This window comes from Schistocerca americana, chromosome 9 (genome assembly GCF_021461395.2).
Source record: "Schistocerca americana isolate TAMUIC-IGC-003095 chromosome 9, iqSchAmer2.1, whole genome shotgun sequence".
Classification (NCBI taxonomy): Eukaryota; Metazoa; Arthropoda; class Insecta; order Orthoptera; family Acrididae; genus Schistocerca; species Schistocerca americana.
The window spans coordinates 132184903-132209413 of NC_060127.1; the positions used below are offsets into that span (position 1 = coordinate 132184903).

The 24511-nt window shown below is 48.1% G+C and overlaps 1 protein-coding gene across 1 annotated transcript; it reads left to right on the forward strand.

Annotated features, from left to right (window-relative positions):
• The first annotated feature begins 10125 nt into the window (after window positions 1-10125).
• Window positions 10126-22784, forward strand: LOC124550739 (B-cell lymphoma/leukemia 11B-like). The gene is made up of 5 exons (XM_047125460.1): window positions 10126-10596; window positions 16735-16769; window positions 16866-17442; window positions 20646-21631; window positions 21689-22784. Exons 1-5 carry the CDS (start codon window positions 10126-10128, stop codon window positions 22782-22784), a joined length of 3165 nt encoding a protein of 1054 aa, XP_046981416.1.
• The last annotated feature ends 1727 nt before the right edge of the window (window positions 22785-24511 follow it).

A 24511-nucleotide genomic window follows, 5' to 3' on the forward strand; every position in this document is an offset into this window, starting at 1 on the left:
GTGACGGGAATTGCGTGCAATTTACATTTGGAGTCGGTCACTACGCAAGAGGCCACTGCTCACACCTGTTCTTCAAGATGACAACAGCAATATTCCTCGGGCTGGAGGAATATGCGATTGGTTTTCTTAATACTCTCTCACCCAATTTCATCTCGATTGGTCTTCAAAATAACCTGACCTGAACACCATAGAAAATCTTTCGGGCATGCTGGAACAACGGGTAAAACACTGACATTAGCGTCCCCATAATTTGATGGAATTGCTCGATCAGGTTCTCCTAGATGCGACATATCTGCATAGCCTTGTGGATTCACTTCCTAACCGAATCAAGGCGGTTACCAAACCCAGTGGCGGAATTACACTATGTTAAATGATGTATATAATGATTTCTCAAGAGGTGACTACATTTTTTGTCCAATGAGCTTATAAAAGTGTAGGCTTCAGTGATACGGGATTTGTAGTTTCGCTGTATGAAAACACATGAAATAGTGAAACATCCAGTTTCAGTAGTATTTGCCGCGGCCTTTCTCAGGTAATAAGAGTTTATTTTCTGGGAGTGGGTGCTGCTAAACACTAGATTCGTACATCGGATAACTAATGCGAGGTACTGAATCGAGTTAAGGAGAAAACAAGTTCGTGGTACACCTTCGTGGTTTGGTGGATTACATCCCTAGGTATTTATTTAATCCGGGTATCTAAACTGTCTTCCTCCAAAACAAAATGGTTCAAATGGTTCTGAGCACTATGGGACTTAACTCCTGTGGTCATCAGTCCCCTAGAACTTATAACTACTTAAACCTAACTAACCGAAGGACATCACAAACATCCATGCCCGAGGCAGGATTCGAACCTGCGACCGTAGCGGTCGCGCGGTTCCAGACTGTAGCGCCTAGAACCGCTTGGCCACTCCGGCCGGCTTTCCTCCAAAACACTGCAGATTAAACGGCTTTGTCACTCCACAAAAATAGACCTTCCGCTGTGCAAACAAACTCCATCCGTGGTCGCAGGAGGATTTCTACAATCGTCTGTGTTTCTGCACATTCACTCTGGCCATTTTCAGAGTAGCCCCATTTAACCATGTTTACTTTGCATGTTGCGACTCCTGTTCTTAATCTGTTCTGTGTTCTCCATCTACTGTACTGTAGTTACTGCCGTTGTGTGTCTGATATACTCTTTGGGGTGCAGATTTGTACTTTGCAGAGAGTGCAACCGTAAAGATAGGCGTCGGGTGTCAGGTTGGCCTTCTATCTGTACTGTCCGTTGGATAAAGCTCTTCCTTGACTGTGGTACTGTTTCGTGATTACACACTAAAGTGCCGTGGGTTGATTTGCTGTTTTTTCCTCTCTATTTCACTGCCTTGTTTTCGTCTGGTGGTGCTATGGCCGCAAGCGGACAGGTGTAGACCTCGGACATTCGGTGACAATCCCGATAGTCTCACTGAAAGCGACGTCTACTTGTTTGCAGTCAACAGGAGCCTCCCGTGCTGGTTCCGCATATTCTCCGGCTGCAAAACAAAGCTCCACTGTCGATGATAGAAAAAACTTCAGGTTATCGTCCCCATGTTCAACCAGTTTATACATAACACTGTTTATCGCAGATATTTTTCCTTTCATATCAGAGTACGCTCAGTGGTGACTCCAGAGGTACCAAAAAATCGTCATTTCAGTAATGGAAGGAATGGTGGAGCGGGGTAAAAATTCTAGAGGCGATGGTTTCATTACGGTAAGCAGGTTGAAATAGATGTAGGTTACAGTAGTTAAGAGGAGATGAAAAGGCTTGCACAAGGACTGAAGGCCACAGTAACAACTGCTGTCTTAAGCCTACCGAATTCAATTTTGTATGTAGGTTGTTTTACCCTTTTCGTATTTTCAGCACGAATTTTAAAGTTTTTCCGGCGAGTTGAATGTTAAAATAAGTTTTGCACTTGCAGCCGGTCGTCGTTAGCTACCCAGCTTGAGACTTACCTCTTATCCTCAGGTGTGCCGTCGAAGACGCATCCCATTCTGCAGTTCATTGGCCCGATGTCGATATTCTACGCATGCGTCGATATCATGGTTGTCAGTCACCACGATCGTGACTCATGCACGCCTGGAAGCCCGAAACATTTTTCAAGGAATTGTATACGTAATGGTCATTCCCTCATACAAAAACGTATTTGTTACAGGAAGCTTTCATTGGTATTTCTAGTTTCGTACAAATTTACTTAACTTTTAACAAATTACCGTCATTAGCAAGACGTAGTATAGGGGAGGGTGACAACCCAACGCTGAGAACTCGAGGCGTTTCAAGCGGCTCAGTTTCCCTAGTAAAATCCAGCCGTTACTAGTTTCTTATTACCACATATAGTACACACAAAGTATACAACGGAAATAATTCCACTTCGTTTACTGTGCATTTACAGCCCTAGTTGACGTTTCTGTCACGTTTGCTTGATAGTCACATTCAAATCCTAAGGGACTTCATCGATCGTCGATATAATCCAATGGATCAATGGAAACCTGTAAATTTAACAACAGAGAAAAATTAAGGTGGAAACAAGAAAAGACGTGCAGAAGACCTATGTTCCAGAATACAGATTTCTGTCAACTTGTATGGTACAAGTATGTAGGTGTAAGAGTTTATTGAATATGAAATGGAATGATCACATATGCTCGGTTGTCACCATGGCAGATGTTTTATTGGAGGGATACGGAGAAAATATAGTCTACCTGTGAAGGAGACTAGTTACACTCGTGCAACCCATCTTGGCATATTGCAGAAGTGTGTGGGAGTAACAGAGGATACCAAACTATATACAGAGAAGGACAGTATGCATGTTAACCGGTCGCGGTTAAGGCGCTCAGTCCGGAACCGCGCGACTGCTACGGTCGCAGGTTCGAATCCTGCCTCGGGCATGGATGTGTGTGATGTCCTTAGGTTAGTTAGGTTTAAGTAGTTCTAAGTTCTAGGGGACTGATGACCACAGAAGTTAAGTCCCATAGTGCTCAGAGCCATGTTGACCGGTGCGAGAGAGCGCGAGAGAAAAGCTGAAAAGCCCGATTAGGCAGATGCTTCAAAATAGACGCCAGTTATCTCACGGAAGCCTATTTACTAACTTTATACAACCTGTATTAATCAAGGAATGCAGAAATGTTCCACAGCATCCTACGAAACCTTTCCGTTAGACTGTGAAGACAAGATTAGTCCGTAATATAAAACATTCTCGGACTTCTTGCCGCGTCAGCTCAGGCAAAAACCTCACGTTTTCGACGACTACCTCCATCGTGTCCGTGAGAAGCAACTGGTTGTCAAAACTGCTGCTGTGATGGCCTTACGTGGTCCATACAACGGCTTCTGCTTGGTCGGTAATTAGGTAACGCTGTCGCAGGTGGTGTCAACGTCTGCGCTAGTGGTCCCAACGCTCCCGTGGTGGCGCAAACATTGCGACTAATACCTCTGGCTCTTCTCTGCATCGAGAGCTCGCTTCTGGCACCGCTAAGATCGTATTAGGTTGAAGTTTCTGTCACACATTCTTATTTCTACAGCCTCTTTAATTATAAAATCCAGTATGCAGGAGCCTCGGACAAAACTATTCTTGCATCGAACAGTATTTTGTTTTTGTTTGTGAGGCTGTGCTCAGCGACTACATATGTTTTCAGTTCACGATTTTTAATCTGCACAGCGATCGGAAACGGTGCGGATAGACTGAGCTGTGTAATTGCTAGCAGACTCACAAGAAATGCGATAAATCTCAGGAAGTCGGAAGAAAGGTCCAATACGTCTTCCCAGGACTCTGCCTATTTTCCTGGATGTGGGCCGCAGAAAGGAAGGAAAACAGTCGGTAGCCCATCACGTCAGAATTCAACATTTTCACGTTTACAGTTCTTGCATAACATTGAGTTCGTATTACGTGAACCATAGTTGTTGGTTCAAATGGTTCAAATGGCTCTGAGCACTATGGGACTCAACTGCTGAGGTCATAAATCCCCTAGAACTCAGAACTATTTAAACCTAACTAACCTAAAGACATCACACACATCCATGCCCGAGGCAGGATTCGAACCTGCGACCGTAGCGGTCGCTCGGCTCCAGACTGTAGCGCCTAGAACCGCACGGCCACTCCGGCCGGCCCAGATATATGGTACAATGTTTAATACCGTCTTCCATGCACGTAACAATGGTTTGCAGACAACGTGTCCAGTTGTAGAAGCAACACAGAGTGTATGCCTAGATAGTGCGCTCAGTGTTGTTTGTCGCCATGAACGTCGGACGCATACACTGAGATCTGCCTCGGAATACCGGATCTTGTTTGCAGAGAGGCGCAACGCGAAACGCTGGCCACCCGCCGGTTTAATATCAGAACGCGAACGGCAGGCCCGCCGTCCCAATAAACCTGCCACTTGCAGAAACACCGGCTGCTCCAGGCCGCTTGTTACCAGCTCGGGGAGGAAGAAGCGGAAAAGGGAAGAACAGGAGGAGGAGCAGCAGAGAATGGCGCGACGGGGAGGGAACGGCCAGTGGCCATCTTGGCCAGAAAAGGCCCGAAGATTCTTTTTACAGCGGCGGGGACCACCATTTTATCCCGCCTCCACCCCAGCGCTATCATCCGCTGCCCTTTATCATGTCCCTTTCTTTTTTCTCTGCCGCCTCCGCGTCTAATTCCGCCAGCGCCGCCACCGCCACCTCTTTCTGGAGAGCTTCTCTCCCGGGGGGTCAGTTGCCGGTAGCTATGGCGGCGGAAGGGGGGTGGGAGTGGGAGAGGATGCTGGCCAGCAACGGACCTGGGGGTAGGGACACCCTGGACAGAGAGAAATGGTCGCCAGCAGTGGACCGGGGACGGGGGACGGGCGCTCTTGCGAGAGAGAAACGGCCACGGGGGGCGGGAGGCGGCGGCTCTGGGGAGAGAAAGGGTGGCCGACGGCGGAGGAAGGTGGGCAGCGCATGCGCGCCGGTCACTGCTGGCGCCCCCGCCCCCGCCCCCGCACTCAGGGCCGCTTCTTTCCTTCTTCCTTCCTTCCGCGCTTCCTTCCTGAGGCCGTCCGGCCGCCGGTCGTAATGCCCAGGTCTCCCGTGGGCCGCTCGGCCCTCAGCCGGCAAGACGAGCGACAACGACGCATCGAGCCACCTCTGAAATTCCAGGCAGTGACCCCTGTGGACTGTCCTGCAATGTGCCAGTTATAACTGTCCAAAAGTGTCGCTTCTTTCCACTGTGCATCAAATTAGTCTCCTGGTTTTTACGAGTGACAATCACCTGCTCAGTGATTGACATCGCCACACCACAGAGGTACTCAGTCAGTGATGTAGTATCTCGGTGGAGAAATTGGGTCTGATAGGCACACGAAACTGGAACTGAGGTACAAGTACCAACCACAGTATTCTGTGCCTACGTAATGACCAGATGTCGTATGGATCGGTCAGCCCTACGCACTCAGCCCTTTGGCTGCAGGCAGCGAGACACTTGTTGAGCCGGCCGTGGTGGCCGAGCGGTTCTAGGCGCTTCAGTCTGGAACCGCTCAACCGCTACGGTCGCAGGTTCGAATCCTGACTCGGGCATGGGTGTGTGTGATGTCCTTAGGTTAGTCGGTTTTAGGTGCTTCTAAATTCTAGGGGACTGAAGACCTCAGATGTTTAAGTCCCATAGTGCTCAGAGCCATTGACCTGTATAACTACCTTAGAATCTCTGGTCTGTGACATTCTACAATGGTCTACCGGTGTTAGTTACAACTGTATAAATCCCATGCTGCTTTTCACTACGCGGAAATTACGATATATTCTGTGTCCCACATATTGCAGCTATCTGCCTCGGCGAATGATGATGTCACACAGAGCAGGCGTGTATCTTATCGCCGAGCCATGGGATGCCGAGCGGTCTAGGGCGCTGCAGTCATGGACTGTGCGGCTGGTCCCGGCGGAGGTTCGAGTCCTCCCTCGGGCATGGGTGTGTGTGTTTGTCCTTAGGATAATTTACGTTAAATAGTGTGTAAGCTTAGGGACTGATGACCTTAGCAGTTAAGTCCCATAAGATTTCACACACATTTGAACATTTTTTTTTTTTGGATGCTAGGGGTTGGCATACAATTGTTTCCCAACACATTCGATGCCCATACGAGGAACTTCATGATAGAAAGACGAAGACCAAATGATGTTGACTGGGTGTTGTATTATGCTCTACCCATCTAGATGCTGTATATATTGAAGGAAGAACTAAATAGTTAGAGATAGAGCACAGACTTGGAAAGGATGGGGGAAGGCAAACGGCTGCTCCCTTTCGAAGGCATTTTCCTTAAACAGTATACCAATGCAAACGTGTATCAAAATGGCTCTGAGCACTATGGGACTTAACATGAGAGGTCATCAGTCCCCTAAAACTTAGAACTACTTAAACCTAACTAACCTAAGGACATCACACACATCCATGCCCGAGGCAGGATTCGAACCTGCGACCGTAGCAGTCTCGCGGTTCCGGACTGAAGCGCCTAGAACCGCACGGCCACCGCAGCAAGCAAAACGTGTATCAGGAAGAGCAGATGGAGACTTGAACAACTGTCCTTTCGAGAAAGAGCTGTGTGGTGAAACGTGTGGTCAGCTTTCCAAATCTGCGCTATCTGGTATCCGAGTAGTTCCTCAACTGGCGTCATGAGGCTGTTTGCAACCCGTTCCATTTGTCGCAGCACCTAAACAGTCCATGTCAGTACCAGGAAATGAACCCAGGTCCGCCATATGGCAGTCAGACTTGCTGACCGTCTGTCTACAGAGTCAGCATCGAGGAGAGCCGTCCTGACATGGAAACAGGACGGCCAGTATAGCTCCATTTTCTTTAATAACTGGTCATGGTTTATGTTCTTCTGGTTTACTCTGTTTTTCAGATATTATTTATGAACGTTTAGGTAGACGAAGATTATTAATAAACAAGGAAACCAGATGACCATGCAGAACAGGGAGATCTACCTCTCACTATCCGGTTTGTTGATCACTGTGTGCCCCCAGGCTTTGATGCACAAAACCAATGAGACTGCCCGGAGAGATATTTGAATCGCATCCTTCCCAGACTTGAGAGTAGTCGTATACCGTATAACCCAATAAGTACCATAGTTAGTCACTGCCGTGTGGAGCTGTTATTTGGGTAGTATCTTACTTAAAATACTGAACACGTGGATGTAGTGGTGGGAGCTAATTAGTATTCATCGGTGGGTCTGGCTTGCGCCCACTGTGGGAAATAAGCTCCGAGGTTGCAGACGTCACGTGCGGAGATAGCCGTAATTAGAGAGGCGGGTGTTCTGCACTTCCACCTCCAGCTCAACTCGTGCGTCCAGTGGGCAGTGCTGGAGACACTGGAAGACAGAGAGGGGCAACGCGGACCCGAGGCCCGCTCACAATTGGCTCCAGCAGCTAGAGAGGAAACACAAACGAGAGGGTGGGTTAGCCCGCACGGTCCAGCGGATCTGACAAAGTTAGAACCGCCACGCCATGGTCAGGTGTATTCTACCAGTTCTGAAACGGTGCACAGTGCGAAAGCCAACTCGTGTGTGCCGCAAACAGCCAGAGATAACAGCACGACGCCCTCAATTGTCAATTTCTTGCGCTCGCCTGCGCGCCCTCTACGAAATGCTTCATTCATTTCTCACGAAGAACACTTCCAATTTTTTAACAGGGACGGTTTGGTTAAAACATCAAAGCCACATGCTTTCTGGCACACTGTCTGTTGGCGATCGTCATGTACTGTTTTTTTCTGACGTTTCTCCAGCACAAGTGGCTGTATTCAGCATTGTCGAAGATTTGAGAGCGTCGTTCCTTTTCTTACTGGGTTCACTTTCTATCATCTGATGATCTCTTCCTTCCCTGAAATCCAGCTTTTTATGTTCTAAATGTTGTTCTGTTATCTATAATGCCAATGACCTAATCGCGGTGTTTTCAACATCATTGTCAGTTTTAGTGACCCGTAATAATTAGGCTTTGTAGCTGTTTAGCAAGTTGAAGATTTTCTTGGTTAGTCTGTTACCATCCGTTCAGAACATACGTCCGTGTTTTCCTCGTAATATCAGTTAGGTTTCCCATTTTCGTGTAAAGATCGCTGATTGTTCTTAGTCTGTATTCAGCATTACTGTTTCCTGTCCGCCTCCGGTAGCTGAGTGGTCAGCGTGACAGACTGTCAATCCCATGGGCCAGGGTTCGATTCCCGGCTGGGTCGGAGATTTTCTCCGTTCAGGGACTGGTCTTGTCCTAATCATCATCATTTCATCCCCATCGACGCGCAAGTCGCCGAAGTGGCGTCAAATCGAAAGACTTGTACTCGGCGAACGGTCTACCCGACGGGAGGCCCTAGTCACACGACATTACTATTTCCTTAGAATTGTTCATCGAAATCATTCGATTTCATCAAAATCGGATATGTTCCTAGTTTAACTGTTTCCGCTGCAGACAGTGTTTCATATCTTACCACTGTGTGATGGCGTCTTTTCTATTCCAGTACAAAGATTTCTGCTTAAATCTGTTTACGTCAAATAGAATACCATTTGCCTTTAACATTGTATATAATTTCCAAATGGAAATCACGAAGTAGACGAACCTAAGGAATTCTGCTGCCTGGGCAGCGAAATAAACCATGACGGACGTAGCAAGGAGGATATAAGAAGCAGCCTAGCACTACCAAAAAGGACGCACTTGGCCAAGATAAATCTACTAGTATCAGATGTCAGCCTTAATTTGAGGAAGAAATTTCTGAGAATCCACGTCTGGAGCACAGTATGGTAGTGAAACATGGACTGAGGGAAAACCGGAACAGAAGAGAACAGAATCATCTTAGATACGGTGCTACAATGACAAGAAGAAGGGACAGGATGGTACTACATGTGTTAAGACACCGTGCAATAAGTCCCATGGTACAAAAAGGAGCTTTAGGGGGTAAAAACTATGGAGAAAGGCAGAGATTGGATTACATCCAGCAAATAATTGAGGATGTAGTTTGTAATTGCTACTCTCAGATGAAGAGATTGGCGCAGGAGGAAAGTACATCTACATCTACATGGTTACTCTGCAATTCACATTTAAGTGCTTGGCAGAGTGTTCATTGAACCACAATCATACTATCTCTCTACCATTCCACTCCCGAAGAGCGCGCGGGAAAAACGAACACCTAAACCTTTCTGTTCGAGCTCTGATTTCTCTTACTTTATTTTGATGATCATTCCTACCTATGTAGGTTGGGCTCAACAAAATATTTTCGCATTCGGAAGAGGAAGTTGGTGACTGAAATTTCGTAAATAGATCTCGCCGCGACGAAAAACGTCTTTGCTTTAATGACTTCCACCCCAACTCGCGTATCATATCTGCCACACTCTCTCCCCTATTACGTGATAATACAAAACGAGCTGCCCTTTTTTGCATCCTTTCGATGCCCTCCGTCAATCCAACCAGGTAAGGATCCCACACCGCGCAGCAATATTCTAACAGAGGACGAACGTGTGTAGTGTAAGCTGTCTCTTTAGTGGACTTGTTGCATCTTCTAAGTGTCCTGCCAATGAAACGCAACCTTTGGCTCGCCTTCCCCGCAATATTATCTATGTGGTCTTTCCAACTGAAGTTGTTCGTAATTTTTACACCCAGGTACTTAGTTTAATTGACAGCCTTGAGAATTGTACTGTTTATCGAGTAATCGAATTCCAACGGATTTCTTTTGGAACTCACGTGGATCACCTCACACTTTTCGTTATTTAGCGTCAACTGCCACCTGCCACACCATACAGTAATCTTTTCTAAATCGCTTTGCAACTGATACTGGTCTTCGAATGACCTTACTAGTAGTGGCGGCCTGCATAAAACCAGTCAGAGACTTAGGACTAAAGAATAAAAGAAAGAATATTTTCTTTCGTATTGCTCGTTAGACATTCTGCTATGTACTTAGAATATTTTTAAAATAAGTACATTAAGTAATCAATTGTAAGAATTTGGAGTTGGGGATGATCAATGTTATTTGTCATGAATGCGAATTTCTTTTTTTTTTTTTTTCTTTTTTCAAAGGTGCATTTAGTTCTGTAATTTGTTATTTGGTAGTATCTAGTGAGCCTGTGAAAAGTACAGAATCTAGGGTGATCACAAATATGGACCGGAACTGTACTTGCACATGGTAGCTGTTAGTCTACGGAATTAATGAGGATCTGGGGTACTGAAGGAGCTGTTTGCGTGTATTCTGCAGAACCCACCAGCCTGGTGTGCTACACGTGCAAGCTGCGGCTGCAGTCCGCGTGGCGCCTGGTGCAGCACGTCCAGACCTGCCACGGCGTCCGCCTCTACGAGTCCAGCCTCGGCGGGGGCGGCGTCGGCGTCGGGAGCGGTGGCCTGCCCTCGCCGCAGAGGCCCGCCGCGCCGCTGCCGCTGCCGCTGTCGCTGGTGCCCGGCGGCAGCTCGGCGGCCGCCAACACGTCGGGAGGCTCGCTCTCGTCGGGCTCGTCGGCCTCGTCGGGCTCGCCCGTCTGCTCGTCGGTCGGGCCGGGAAACGGGCTGGGAGGCGCCGGGAGCACAAGCTGCCTCCTGCCCCCGCCCGGCGCCTCCTCTCTCCTCCATCCCCCCTCCAGCTGCAGCAGCACCACCACCACCGGCTCGCCGCTACTCCTCCACCAGGTAACTGTCTCTCTGCACTCCCTCTGCGCTATTCCCCTTTCCACTCATTGCTTTATTTCTGCAGTATAACTCTACCTCATCACCTGCTTTTCTTTCTCTTACCATAAGGCCCTTATGACTACAGGTAGCAGTGGAATTGGGAGCCCACTTCCAAACATTCCCAAATGGGAACCCTCCATCCACACCTCACTGTGGTGGAATTGCTCTTTAGTGGGATTGCTCGAAAATATGCAGTGCTTGTGATGGGCAGAGATCTCACACAGCCTGCCTAGCCCATCTCATCAACGCATTACATGTAGAAGCAAACAAAATGTGGTGAGACAAATGTTCCTCTATCTATTACTCATGTTGATCTCTCATCTATCAGTTTTCGACATTACCTTCATTCTATCTTCTTACTTCACTTCTACATTCAAATTGTACCTCATCACCTGCTTTTCTTTCTCTATCAATATGACCCCTATTAAGTACAGGAGACACTACCCCAAAAATTCTCAAAAAGATATCTTAACTCAGCACTAAAGTACGCTGGTACTGCCCAAAAAGATACAAAGTGTTCATTGGACCAAGATATCAGTTATCCTCTGTAGTCCATCAGGCCAAAGAATAAAATGTTTAAGAAAAAGATATGGTGAGAATGTTCCTCTACATATCTCTGATAGTGATTTCACATCTGTCAATTGGATGACATTCCCTTCACCCTATCCAGGACCAATCGCTTCACTTCTGCATCCCAGTTATACCTCAGCACCTGTTTTTCTTTCACTTACCATGAGATCACTTTTGATCACAGGCAGTACTACAATGGGAAACCACTCCCAAACATTGCCAAATGGGAACCCTCTGTCCACAACTCACTTTAGTGGGATTGCTCTTGAGTGGGATTGCTTGAAAATGTACAGTGCTTGTGATGGGCGGAGATTTCATACAGCCTGCCTAGCCCATCTCATCAACGCATTACTCGTAGAAGTAAACAAAATGTGGTGAGACAAATGTTCCTCTATGAATTACTCATGCTCATCTCTCATCTATCAGTTTGTCGACATTACCTTCATTCTATCTTATATTAATTGCTTCATTTCTACATACCAATTGTACCTCATCACCTGCTTTCCTTCCTCTATCCATATGACCCCTATTAAGTACAGGAGACACTACCCCAAAAATTCTCAAAATGATATCTTCAGTCAGCACTAGAGTTCGCTGGTATTGCCCAAAAAGATACAAAGTGTACATTGGGCCAAGATATCAGTTAGCCTCTCCAGTCCATCAGGTCAAAGAATAAAATGTATAAGAAAAAGATATGGTGAGAAAACCGTTCCTCTACATACCTCTGTTAGTGATCTCACATCTATCAGTTGGATGACATTCCCTTCACCCTATACAGGACCAGTCACTTCAGTTCTGCATCCCAATTATACCTCAGCACCTGTTTTTCTTTCACTTACCATAAGACCACTTTTGACTACAGGTAGTACTACAATGGGAAACCACTCCCAAACATTGCCAAATGGGAAATCTCCGTCCACACTTCGCTTGACAGGCATTTCAGAATAGATAAAAGGTCTACAATGTGCCAAGAACCTATACAGCTTGCCTAGTCCATCAGGTCAATGTATGAAATGAAGAAGCAAACAAAACCTGATGAGACATCTGTTCCTCTATATGTTTCTGATGTTGATCTCTCATCTATTAGATGGACGACATTTTTCTTCTTCATATCTATTACTACTTGATTTATTTCTGCAGCATAAGTTTGACATACGAGTAATATTCCTCATTACGACCCCTGCTGTGTCCTGGGCAATCTCATCATTATCTGAATTTTTATCTTTTCTGCCACAACCTTTTCCTGCTTTCAGTCCTTCCAGTTCTGGGGATTCAGCATTCCTCTCCCATCCGTTGGTAGCTATTGTGTTGCAGTATATACTGCAAATATTTATTCCTGATATATCACTTGCAGTTCTTTTTGTTATGGCCTTCGTAGATATATATGTTGCTTTTTTGTGGATTTCTTTCTTCCTTCTCCTCAGTCTCAATCTTCTCACTCTATCAATACTCCTCAACCTCTCCATACCAGTTATCAGTCTTCTCTTACTTTTCAGTGTACCAGGTGTTTTGACTGCATTCTCTTCTTTATTCTCTGCTATACCACTTCCTACGTTTCTCCATTAAATCTACTCTTTCTCTCCCAATAAGGCCCCCATTGAGTCAAAAACAGGCCATTTATCATAAACTTGTCGCAGCGGTTCCACATGCTTTCTTTCCTTTCCAGTTTTCTTCGAATGCTTTAAGTATCTTCTTCCTGATAACTGACAATCCTCTATCCCATTCCTATACACAATGCTGTGCCTGATATATCAGTTGGACTACTAACTTTACGACATCCAGAGGAACACATGCAGGGCCCTAGATGATATCAGTTTTACTTCTAATCCTTCCTGAACCTTCTTACAATTTCTGACTCCCTCCATTCTTTCACCAGATTCCTTCCTTTCACTGAATTTCTTGATGTCATGTATCACACAATTCATCTCTTCCTTTCAACTGCGCTCCACTAGCAACTTTTCTTTCTCTTACTGTGTCAGCCCTATCACAGACTTATTCTGGTTCTAAAATCTCCTCTTGCTTCCATGCCTGTCCTCGTAATTCTTCCCAGACCTCCAGCAAACCCACCTTTGCAACGGGTGACCATCTCATAACTGTAAATATTGGTGGCCAGAGTGAGCGGGTGGGTAAGCAGACGCTGTGCTCGTGTGCCCGCAGCGCCCCAGCAGCCGGGGCCCCTGTGTGGAGGCGGCCTCCCTGCTTGGGCTGCCCTGTACGCAGCCGCCGCCCAGCTCAGCAGTCAGCGCCTGCTCCTCCAGCAGCACCATCAGCATCAGCACCAGCTGCAGCAGCAGCACCACCACCAGCGCCACCAGCAGCGCCAACCCGTTTGGCGTGGGTGGCCTCCTGCGGGGGCTGCCGGCGGCGGCCCTGGACCAGCGACCGACGGTGAGTCAGCGCCCTTGTGCTTCCAGGAAATGGTGCCTGCTCTCTCTCACGGCACCAAACTAAACTAAACTAAACTCCTTCCAAATAAGATTCAGAAGGCCCACTTGTACCGACCGACAGCCTTGTCATCCTGAGACAATAGGAGTACTGGATGCAGATAAGATGGGGTATGCGATCAGCGCACTGCTCTCCTTGTCAATTTTCGTGACTGGAGCCACTATTTCTCTGTCAAGTAGTTCTTCAACTGAAGTTAAAACCGTCTGGGTTATTAGGCCGCGTGATGTTTCTTCTAAAATGTTCGACGTTTCGACCCCTCTGCTGGGATCTTCCTCAGGATATTTTGGTGTCCACTACTGCTAGAATACTGCTTTTCTGTTCTAGCAGTAATGGTCACCAAAAGATCCTGAGGAAGATCCCAGCAGAGGGGTCGAAATGTCGAACGCTTTAGAAGAAACATGACGCGGCCTAATAACCCAAAAGATTTTAACTTCAGTGACAACAGCCACGAAAGCCTGCACACTTACATAGTTCCTCAACTGGTCTCAAAAGGGTTGAGTCCTCCCCACTTGCCAACAGTGCTCAGCAGACACAGACATCCACCCATCAAAGTTCTAGCCAATCTTGACACTGTTTGATTTCGGTGGTCTGACGGGTACCAGTGTTATCACTGTGGCATATCTGTTGGCTCTCTCACTTCACCACAGCATAAATACTCCATGAATACTCCCCACCCCCACCACCACCCCCTCCACCAGACAGCTGTCTCTGGGTATTTGCTTCCAGCCAGACAAACAGTGCATTTATCGAGAAATTTCATACCGTCTCGAACATATACCGGTTGATAAAAAAGTCAGTATAAATTTGAAAACTTAATAAACCACGGAATAATGTAGATAGAGAGGTAAAAATTGACGCACATGTTTGGAATGACATCTGCTTTTATTAGAACCGAAAAAAAACAAAGTTCACAAAATGTCCGACAGATGGCGCGTGATTCTGGTTTTGTAACTGCTACCGTGACGGGTGAGAGGTAAGCCTATATGTTACAGAATCGCATCATCTCCAACCTGGCTGATAAACACCTGCTGGAACGTACGATGTTTATACAGGATGGCGCTCCACCCCATATTGCGCGCGTCTTTTGGTGATGACCGTGTGCTCACCCGCCACTTTCGTCATGCTTGGCCTCCCAGGCCCACAGACCTCAGTCCGTGCGATTATTGGCTTTGGAATTACCTGAAGTCGCAAGTGTATCGTGATCGACCGACATCTCTAGGGATGCTGAAAGACAACATCCGACGCCAATGCCTCACCTTAACTCCGGACATGCTTTACAGTGCTGTTCACATTATTCCTCGACTACAGCTATTGTTGAGGAATGATGGTGGACATATTGATCATTTCCTGTAAAGAACATCATCTTTGCTTTGTCTTACTTTTTTATGCTAATTATCGCTATTCTGATCAGATGAAGCGCCATCTGTCGGACATTTTTTGAAATTTCGTATTGTTTTGGTTCTAATAAAACCCCATCTCATTCCTAGCATGTGTGTCAATTTGTACCTCTCTAGCTACCTTATTCTGTGATTTATTCAGTTTTCAAATTTATACTGACGTTTTGATCACCCGGTATTTCTACATGTACGCCACATTCCCCATATAATCAAATGAAAGAAAACGACATCAAAGTATACAAGAAATTAAAAGATTTTCATCCTCTCTAGCCTTAGTTTAACTCATTATCTGAAGGCTAGTTTTCTTCATTAGGAGTAGTCTCGTGCAGAATTTATCTATTGCCGTAAGGACCATTCAGAGTCGATCTTGAGCAAAGCTAGTGTTACATGGATGTAAAAACTCTGATTTGGAAAGTTAGATTTGAAGGTGATCTATTGGATTAACTGTAGTCTTCGGTACCGCATTGGTTTTGGGTTCTCAACCAAACTGTCACCTTTCAACGCAACCTAGACCTTGGACTAAACTACAGATCAATACTGCACTACAACTAAGACTTCGTATTCACATTCGTCCGCTTCTCCAACTCACGATCTTGTTACCACCTTCCAATTCAACCTACACTCCAGGCTGCGCTGCGTATGTCAGTCACCGCAACCTGCATTTAGAGCCGGCCTGTGTGGCCGAGCGGTTCTAGGCGCTTCAGTCTGGTACCGCGCGACCGTTACGGTCGCAGGTTCGAATCCTGCCTCGGGCATGGATGTTTGTGATGTCCTTAGGTTAGTTAGGTTTAAGTAGTTCTAAGTTCTAGGGGACTAATGACCTCAGCAGTTGAGTCCCATAGTGCTCAGAGCCATTTGAACCATTACGTCACCGGAAGAAGGCGACTTGCAGTAGCTGTAGGTTTATTCGAATCGACACCTTCATCAGATCTCAATAAGTCATTCGTGTATTCGTCTTTCCCGTTACGACCTCTGTGCGACCACGAACAGACACATCATGTTCACCCCTGCCATAATGACTTCATATTTTCCATTCTTCTCTGTCGCACTTTTACCGAAAATTTCAGCCTCCTGTCTTCTTGCCTGCTGCACTAATGACACTGTCAGTGCCAGTAACCATCTCTTTCGTTCTCCTCTCGTACATTAGTCGGCGTGTCCTTACTGCTCGAACGTTCCTTCCTTTGGTCTCGATCCTCATAGGGGCATGAGGACTCTTTTCGTCATTCTGTCCATATTCATCCTTATAACACGTCTCGCAAATCTTGTCCTCTTCTCCTGAGACTGCCCTTTTGCCCCAGTATAGTTCCTCCCTGAAACCTTTTCATCCTTCTCTCACCACCTCGTCTATGGTCCGTATCTTCTGCAGCAAAACAACAGTGTCGGGCAAATCACAGCAGAATTGTCGTTATTTGTGGGACATGTGATCCAGCTGGGTTCAGTGGTTGGAGAAAGGGAACTGCATGCTATTACCAGTAGGATAATGCATAAGCATCCACTTTGGCATTCAAAGCAACCTTCAGACTGAGGATAGTTTTACTTACTGATACAGTCGCTGTCTTCTTTGATTTAACCAACAGCGGTGACAGTGTCACCATTTGTGTTGAAATTCTTTTCAACAGATGTACGAAATTAGATCCTAAAGAAATCATCTTTTTTTCTTGTGTGTGATGACTATTCTCATGCGCAGGTTCCGGGGACGACGCACCCCTTCCCGGCGGGCCTGTTCGCGCGGCCTTCTAGCCTGCCACCGCCCCCGCCACCCCCGCTACCGCACCACGACCCGGCGGCGCCGTCGGCGTCTGCACCGTCAACGCCGAGCCACCACTTCCGTAGTATGGAGCAGCTGGTGCAGGAGCAGCTGCGCCTCAACCCGCTGGCCGCCGCCGCCGCCGCCGTCGCAGCCGCCGCCGCCTCCTCCTCGTCGACGAGCTCCCCGTCGCCGTCGGCCGTCTCGTCGCTCGTCGCGTCGGCGTTCGCGCCGTCGGCGCAGCCGCTGGACAGGATAGCGGCGGCCGTGGCTGCGGCGACCGCGGCCGTGCCCGGCGCAGGGGGACGGGAGGCAGCGCCGCCCACGCTCGACTTTTACTCGCAGAGGCTGCGACAGCTGGCCGGCACCACCAGCCCGGGGCCCGGGGGCGGCGCCGGAGGCGGAGGCGGCCTGGCTACGTCGCCCTCGCCGCGCAAGCAGATGCTGACGCCGCCCTTTGGCAGCCCACCCCCACACCACCCCCAGCAGCGGCACGCCACGCCGCCCCCGTCACTGCCCCCCATGTCCTCCTCCACCTCTACCGTGCCCACCGCCTCCACCTGCATTCCATCTACCTGCGCCGCCCCCACAGGACACACCACCAGCCCTGCCGACGCTTCGTCGCCTCTCGCCCTGTCTCTTGAAAAGGTACGCTGTTACTGATTTCTGCCAGTGTAGCTTAGAGAGACGTCCATTATAATACATATTTTTCTACTCATGTACGAGAGACGTTCAAAAAAGTAATGCGACACTTTATTCTCTGCGAATTTCGATTCAACAAATGCGGAATTTGTTGTGGGGCATCGTGGAATATTCCTATTTCAGCTCCTATATTTTCATGAGGTCCCAATAGATAGTGGAGCCATACACAGCCTTCAGAATGGCGTCTGTAACGGACGTGCGTTCCAAGTAGAGAGCTGTCATTGAGTTCCTTTTGGCAGAAAACCAGAGCATTGCAGATATAAGTGCTTGCAGAATGTTTACGGAGACCTGGCAGTGAACAAAAGCACGGTGAGTCTTTGGGCGAGGCTTCCGTCCTCATCGAAACAAAGTCGCGCAAACGTGTCCCATCTCCCCCATGCCGGCCAGCCGTACACGCTTGTGCTACCCTCAGGAAATTGAAGAAACGGCTTCAGAGTGTTGGTCGCTGCAAAAATGCAAACATGGGTACTTTGGACAAGAAGAAAATGTCCAGTTAATATGAGCTCTAAAATACCTTATGAGCCATGAGCGGTAGTCCGTCTTCGGTACCGCGGGACACATTTCTTCAACTGTAAGCTCTGTATTTTCCATACTTTGGGAAGAAAGAAAACGTGAAAAACATAATGCGTATAATTTCGAGCATTATTCAGAAGTGCTTCAAATGTTCCTCTAATCTATCTTATTTCTTACTTTTCAATTACTCAATTCAAAAAACATTTGATCGATTTATCAATTTTTTTATATCAATATTATTATTGATGCTTAAATAAAACAGCAATTTTTTATTCGCACAATAGCTATGCCTCAAATAGATTAACTTTTCGACACTTTATTTTTGTAGCTAGCAGTACCTAATACTGAAATATTTCAGCTTTCCCTCAAACCACTAATCAAATTTTCTTAATTTTTCTGATTACTGTATAGCATTTCAAACTTTATTTTTGTAAAAGTAGACGTCCCACTGGTCTGTTTGACACACCATTCGCCATATCCGTCTCTTCATTTGGCTATCAGGAGTCGTAAACTTTATTTTCCCTTCTATAGCTAATTAAATTTACCTCAATTACGCTGAATACTGTCAAGCAACAAAACACTTTTGGCAACACTAGACCTTACAGTCGTCCGTTTGATACAACATTTGATCTTTTCTGCCTCTTGGCTTGGCTATGAAAATTCGGAATAATATCGACTGTATAGTCTCTAGAGCAGGCGTGTCAGAGCTTTTAGCCAACATGGAGCCGCACTGGCAGAAGACGAGTAGTTTTGGGCTGCACATAATATAGTTAATGTGATATTTTAAACATGAGAATTCCTTAATAATTTTATATATAATTAATTAGAAATAATAGAATTATAGAATAGTCTGGAAACTAAAGTACCAGATTCAATTAAAGCAGTTGCAATTCTCAGGTTATTCTCCAGATGATTCAAATTTCTCATGTTGAGAAATGAAACAGAGTCGTCTGTTTTACTTGGTTAAAAACTTTATAAATCCCTAGATCGCATAAATATTTCTTTATTTTCAACAAACGCTTTCAACAGAGTTTGCTGTGATCTTCAGGTCTTCAAAATTTTTGTTACAAAACTTGGTCATTGTGACTTGGAACCTCATCCTAAGTTGCCACTTTATTTCCCCTATATGTTACATTTTATCCAAAAGCATGGCAACTTGGCATGACGTTCCAACACAATATGACTACGTTTCGTAACAAAATTTTGAAGACCTAAAGGTGAAGTCTGCCGAAACCGGATTTTGAAAATAACAAAACAGTTATGCGATCTTGGCTTTAGAAAGATTTCCACCATGTTCTGAAGGCGTGCATCTGAGATTTCGGTTTTATTTTTACTCTTTGTGTGCTTTATTCTTGAAAATAATTGTTCAGAAACGTACGTGCTTCCAAACGAAAATGATATATATATAACGCGTGACTGTGCTGCAGGGGACGTTGTGTCTTGGGCTAGTATGATTTCTAAACGTCTGACAACGATACGTGATGAAATCTTTCTTTTTTTTTAATGTCAGACTGTAAGTCTATACATTTCCTCTGAAAATCTTCTGGCAACGTATTTATATTGTTTGTGAAAGGTGTCACATAAATATGAAAATTTTAATTACTTTTTCGAAAGTCTTGAAATCGATTTTCCAGTTCGAGCACCAGATCGAAAAGTATGGCTGTGTATTTCATTCCATCTTTAGGATTATGTCTTAGCTTAGCAGTTGCAATGTAAGTGGCCGTAAGCTAACAGACCAGCGCGTCTGACGGCTGACAGGTTGGCCGGTTATGAGAAAAACAGGAGTTTTATGAACGGGATGGAGCAGTGAGAGAATAGGACCATGTGGAGCGAGTTTCAGACTGAAAATATTCAATTTATCGTAACTTTACGTAATTTCATAAACGGTATTTCATGGATTTTTTCTTTTTATTATTATTACCTGTCGCGTGACAGATACTCACTTCTCGGGCCACACTGGTACTTGCTTTGAGCCGTATGCGGCCTGTGGGCAGCAAGTTCGACACCCCTGTTCTAGAGGAACGTTCTTGTAAGACATTTGACGAAAAACGTGACGACATACTTTGCACTACAGATAACATTGAGGTTGCGTCTAGATGAAACTAGTAATTTGTGAAGCTCGTGCCGTATTATTAGGAGCCTGAGTACACATTTTAATGTAGGATAGGTACAGTGGTACATAAAAATGTAGACTTTCATGGCCGGAAATATCATGTCCATTATAATTATCCGGACTGTTATGCCGTGGTCGGTTGATGAATTCTGTGTCAATTCCCAACGTTTCGTCTCCGGCTGCAGGAGACATCTTCAAGGGGGTCCGTAGCTCGATGGAAGGTCCAACATACCCACTGGCTGGCTACTGACTGCTGCTAAATTCCGTGTCCGCGCGCTCCCACGCCGCGGCGTGACGTCACGTGTTTTGAGAATGTCAGTGCAATTGGCCGCTGTCCGTCGTCGACCTTCCATAGAGCTACGGACCCCCTTGAAGATGTCTCCCGCAGTCGGAGACAAAACGTCGGGAATTGACACAGAATTCATCAACCGACCACGGCATAACAGCCCCGATAATTATAATGGACAAAGTGGCACATTGCCAGCACCATACAGAGTTTAGACAGCTTGGACTTTGCCCGCAGCAGCAGCAGACGCCGCCCTCGGCAGGCAGCGACCAGCAGCCGGCGCCCGGAACGCCCACACCGCGACCCTCGTCTCCGCGGACGCCGCCCACGGGCCCGGCGCCGACGCCCTCGGACTCCGGCACAGCCGCCCCCGACGACGCCGGTGCCGCCGCCCCCGCCGACGGTGGCGTCGCGCAGAGCGGGCCCCTGACACCGTCTGCAGAGCCCGGCTCTCCGGGTCCGGACGCAGTGCGCGCCTGCGAGTTCTGCGGCAAGAAGTTCCGCTTCCAGAGCAACCTGATAGTGCACCGGCGCACCCACACGGGCGAGAAGCCGTACAAGTGCGCCGTCTGCAACCACGCGTGCACGCAGTCCTCCAAGCTGAAGCGCCACATGAAGATCCACCGGCACTCGGCGTCTGCGCTGGCGCGCGTCACGCGCAGCTCTGTCGCCGCCGCGGCCGCCGCCGCCGCCGCCTCCGACGGCTCCGCCCCCGACGCCACCTCGCACAACAACAACAACAACGGTAGCAACCACACGACGCCCGAAAACGCGTCGCGCACGGGGAGCGTCGAGGCGCTGGACGACGACGACGGCGACGAGGACGACGAAGACGAGGAGGAGGACGAAGACGACGACGACGACGAGGACGAGGAGGAGGAGGAGGAGGAGATGGAGCTGGAGGAGGAGGACGAAGACGACCTGGACGACGACGACCTCGGCGACGGGGACGGCGACGCGCCCGAGGACCTCACCACCAAGTCGACGTCGTCCACTCCGCCGGGCAACGTCACGTCCGGTGGTGGCGGTCAAGGAGACGGCAAGTCCGGAAGCGGTGCGGGGACGCCGAGGTCCGCCTCTGGTGCGCCGGCCACGCCGATGGACAAGATCTCTAACCAGGGTTCACTCGTGGGCGAGCTGATCGACAAGTTCGGCCTGAGCAACATCCAGCAGTACAGCGAGGCGTACAAGCAGGCGCTGCAGGAGTCGGTGGTCGGTTCGCAGCACCACCCGAACCACCACCACCATCACCACCACCCTCACTCTCAGACACCCCACAGCCTGATGCAGCTGAAAGAGGAGATCCTCGCAGGGCACCACGGGCAGCACCGGTCTGCTCTCATTTCGGACAACAACAACCAAAAACACCTCTCGACCAGTGCACTGCTGTCAGCGACGAGTAAGGAAAATGGCCTCACTGTGGAGAAGTCGGCGGCAGCGATGCGATTCCGGGAGGAATTCGCGAAAAATATGATGGCTGCAGGCCAACCGCCTCTGGACTTGATGGGAGCCCCTCACGGTCTGTTCGGCGCGGCTGCAGCCGCAGCTGCTGCCGCTGCCGCTTTCGACTCCTCTTCGCCGTCGGCCGGCGCCTACGACGCGGCCAGCAAGAGGATCAAACTGGAATTGGACCACCACACGTCATCCGTGTCGCAGCCGGCGCGAAGCGACCGAGCCGGTGAAGGTCCGGGCAGCGGACTCTATGCCGGACTGTGGCTGCCGGCAATGGCAGCGGCAGCCCACCACCGCGACCACCTCTTCGGCGGTGCAGGGGCGGGTGACACCGTGGATCTTCTGGCGAACCACCACCGCAAGGACTCGCTGCTCAAGGTGGGCAAGTCCGGGCCCAGCCCGTCCACCCTCGCCGCGGCCCTCAACCTGGGCCTGCCGCCCACGTCGGCTGCGGCAGCGGCCGCCGCCGCAGTCGCAGCCCAGCAGCAGCAGCAACAGCAGCAGCAGTCACTCAAGAAGGACACGCGCCGCAATGACACCTGCGAGTTCTGTGGCAAGGTGTTCAAGAACTGCAGCAACCTGACCGTGCACCGGCGCTCGCACACGGGAGAGAAGCCCTACAAGTGCGAGCTGTGCTCGTACGCGTGTGCCCAGTCGTCCAAGCTGACGCGCCACATGAAGACGCACGGCCGCCTGGGTAAGGACGTGTACCGCTGCCGTTTCTGCGAGATGCCCTTCTCTGTGCCGTCGACGCTCGAGAAGCACATGCGCAAGTGCGTGGTGAACCAGAACAGCAAAGCGGCAGCCGCAGCCGCGGCGGCGGCGGCAGCGGCGGCGGCGGCAGCCGCCGGGGGCGGACACCTGCCGCTGGTCGGAGACGACACCGGCGACTCGTCCGCCTCCGCCACCAAGGACGCCACATGACTCTTCCCGTGGGGAGGGTTCCGCCACGTGCCCCCGCCGCCACTGCCGCTGCCGCCGCCACAGAGCATCTACTGAGAGTCGGCCTCCCTCCTGCCGCCCCCGCATGCTGCCCCCCACGCCCCTGCGCTCGTCGGCTGGGGGCGCGGTGGCCGGGGCGCCAGGAGGGGTCGCAGGCCGGCTGCCAGCAGCTTCGCAGCAGTGCTGTCCTCTCACCACCACCCACACAACCCCCATTTTGCAACACCGTCTCCACTGCCACCACACCCTCTGCCGCACCAGTCACTGCTCCAGCAGCCTCACCACCATCACCAGCAGCAGTCTCCAGTGTTCCCACAGCTCTCAGAATTTGGACAGCGTCTCGAAGATGTTGTCCCATTCTCAGCAGCTGCTCATTTCTTCAGACCGTATTATCCTTAGAATGTGGGGCTGCAGTGGATTCGGTGCTACAGCAGTACACCATCCCCCGAGCCTGATTTACTCTCACATACATCACTTTTGCCTCCTTACAACTCCGTAAACAACTATTCTTCTTTCCTATCTCCCTGAAGTCTTCCTGAAACTACTTGAACTTCACTTACATTATTCATTACAAATAATATTGCTGAACCAAAATCTTTCTTTTCAGATTTATATCATTTCCTGAATCCTGGACTAAGCTCCAGCATCATATCCTCTTGGACATTTACCCTTACGTACTTTATTATTCAGGTCTTGTCAACTCCCCATCCTTGCTCGTCATGCATCTTGAACCCTTCCCATTTCTCTTTCCCTGCCTTCAGATATTTCTCAAGGGTCATCCAATACACGTACTAACCAGTATAATTATGTTCTATTTGTGTCGTTACTCGGGGCAAATAAGTGATATGCAGATATTACACTGAAAGCTATTTGCAGCATTAACACAGTAGTAAATTTCAAACATTCCACCTATCTCTTAATACAACACAGTTACCACTAATCCCATTTCCTTAATCAATGGGTGGTTATCAGGTAAATCACCCACATTCTCCTCCCACAGCGTACCTGTGTCTGACTGCAGTGTACCTAAGTTCCTAGTGGCGGGAAACCTCCCCGTGGTCAGGTTTGGCCAAAAGAAAAAGACATGTGCGTTTCTGAATTTCACTTTGTTGAATTTCAGACAAGGACAGTTTCGTAAATTCCGTGGAATGTACATTATTATTGTGTCTGTAAATGCCAAGAGAAATGAAGAAATAACAGAAACATTCAGATCTGGTATTTATGAGTTTTTCCCCAAACGTACAGTATGCAGCTCAAGACATTTAGCCATTGTTGTCAGTGGACGATACTGCACACTTTGGGCATGCTTAGCTGCGCAAGTACGAGATGTATCGGACTGAAAGTGGAAATAACGTGCAAAGTTTCCTCAGAAAGAATCTTCAGGTGAAAAACTGCGTTCTATTCGAGAAAGTTCCATAACAAATATAATGAAACTAGTGAGAAGGATGAAACGGACATCTTCCTATTTTTTGTATTATATGATCAGTAAAATGAGTGTAACTGATACCAAAGCATTTGTGTAAAGTGTAAACATGTTTCAATAACTCGTTTGTAGACAAATACATATTGGTATCCTATGTAGAATATTAATATCATTAATGATATAATCATCATTATTATAATATATTATATTCGAAATTAAAGATTTTTGGGGTGATTATTACGACCTATGTTATTTTAAACTTATGTTGGGGTTCTTGTTGTTTGTA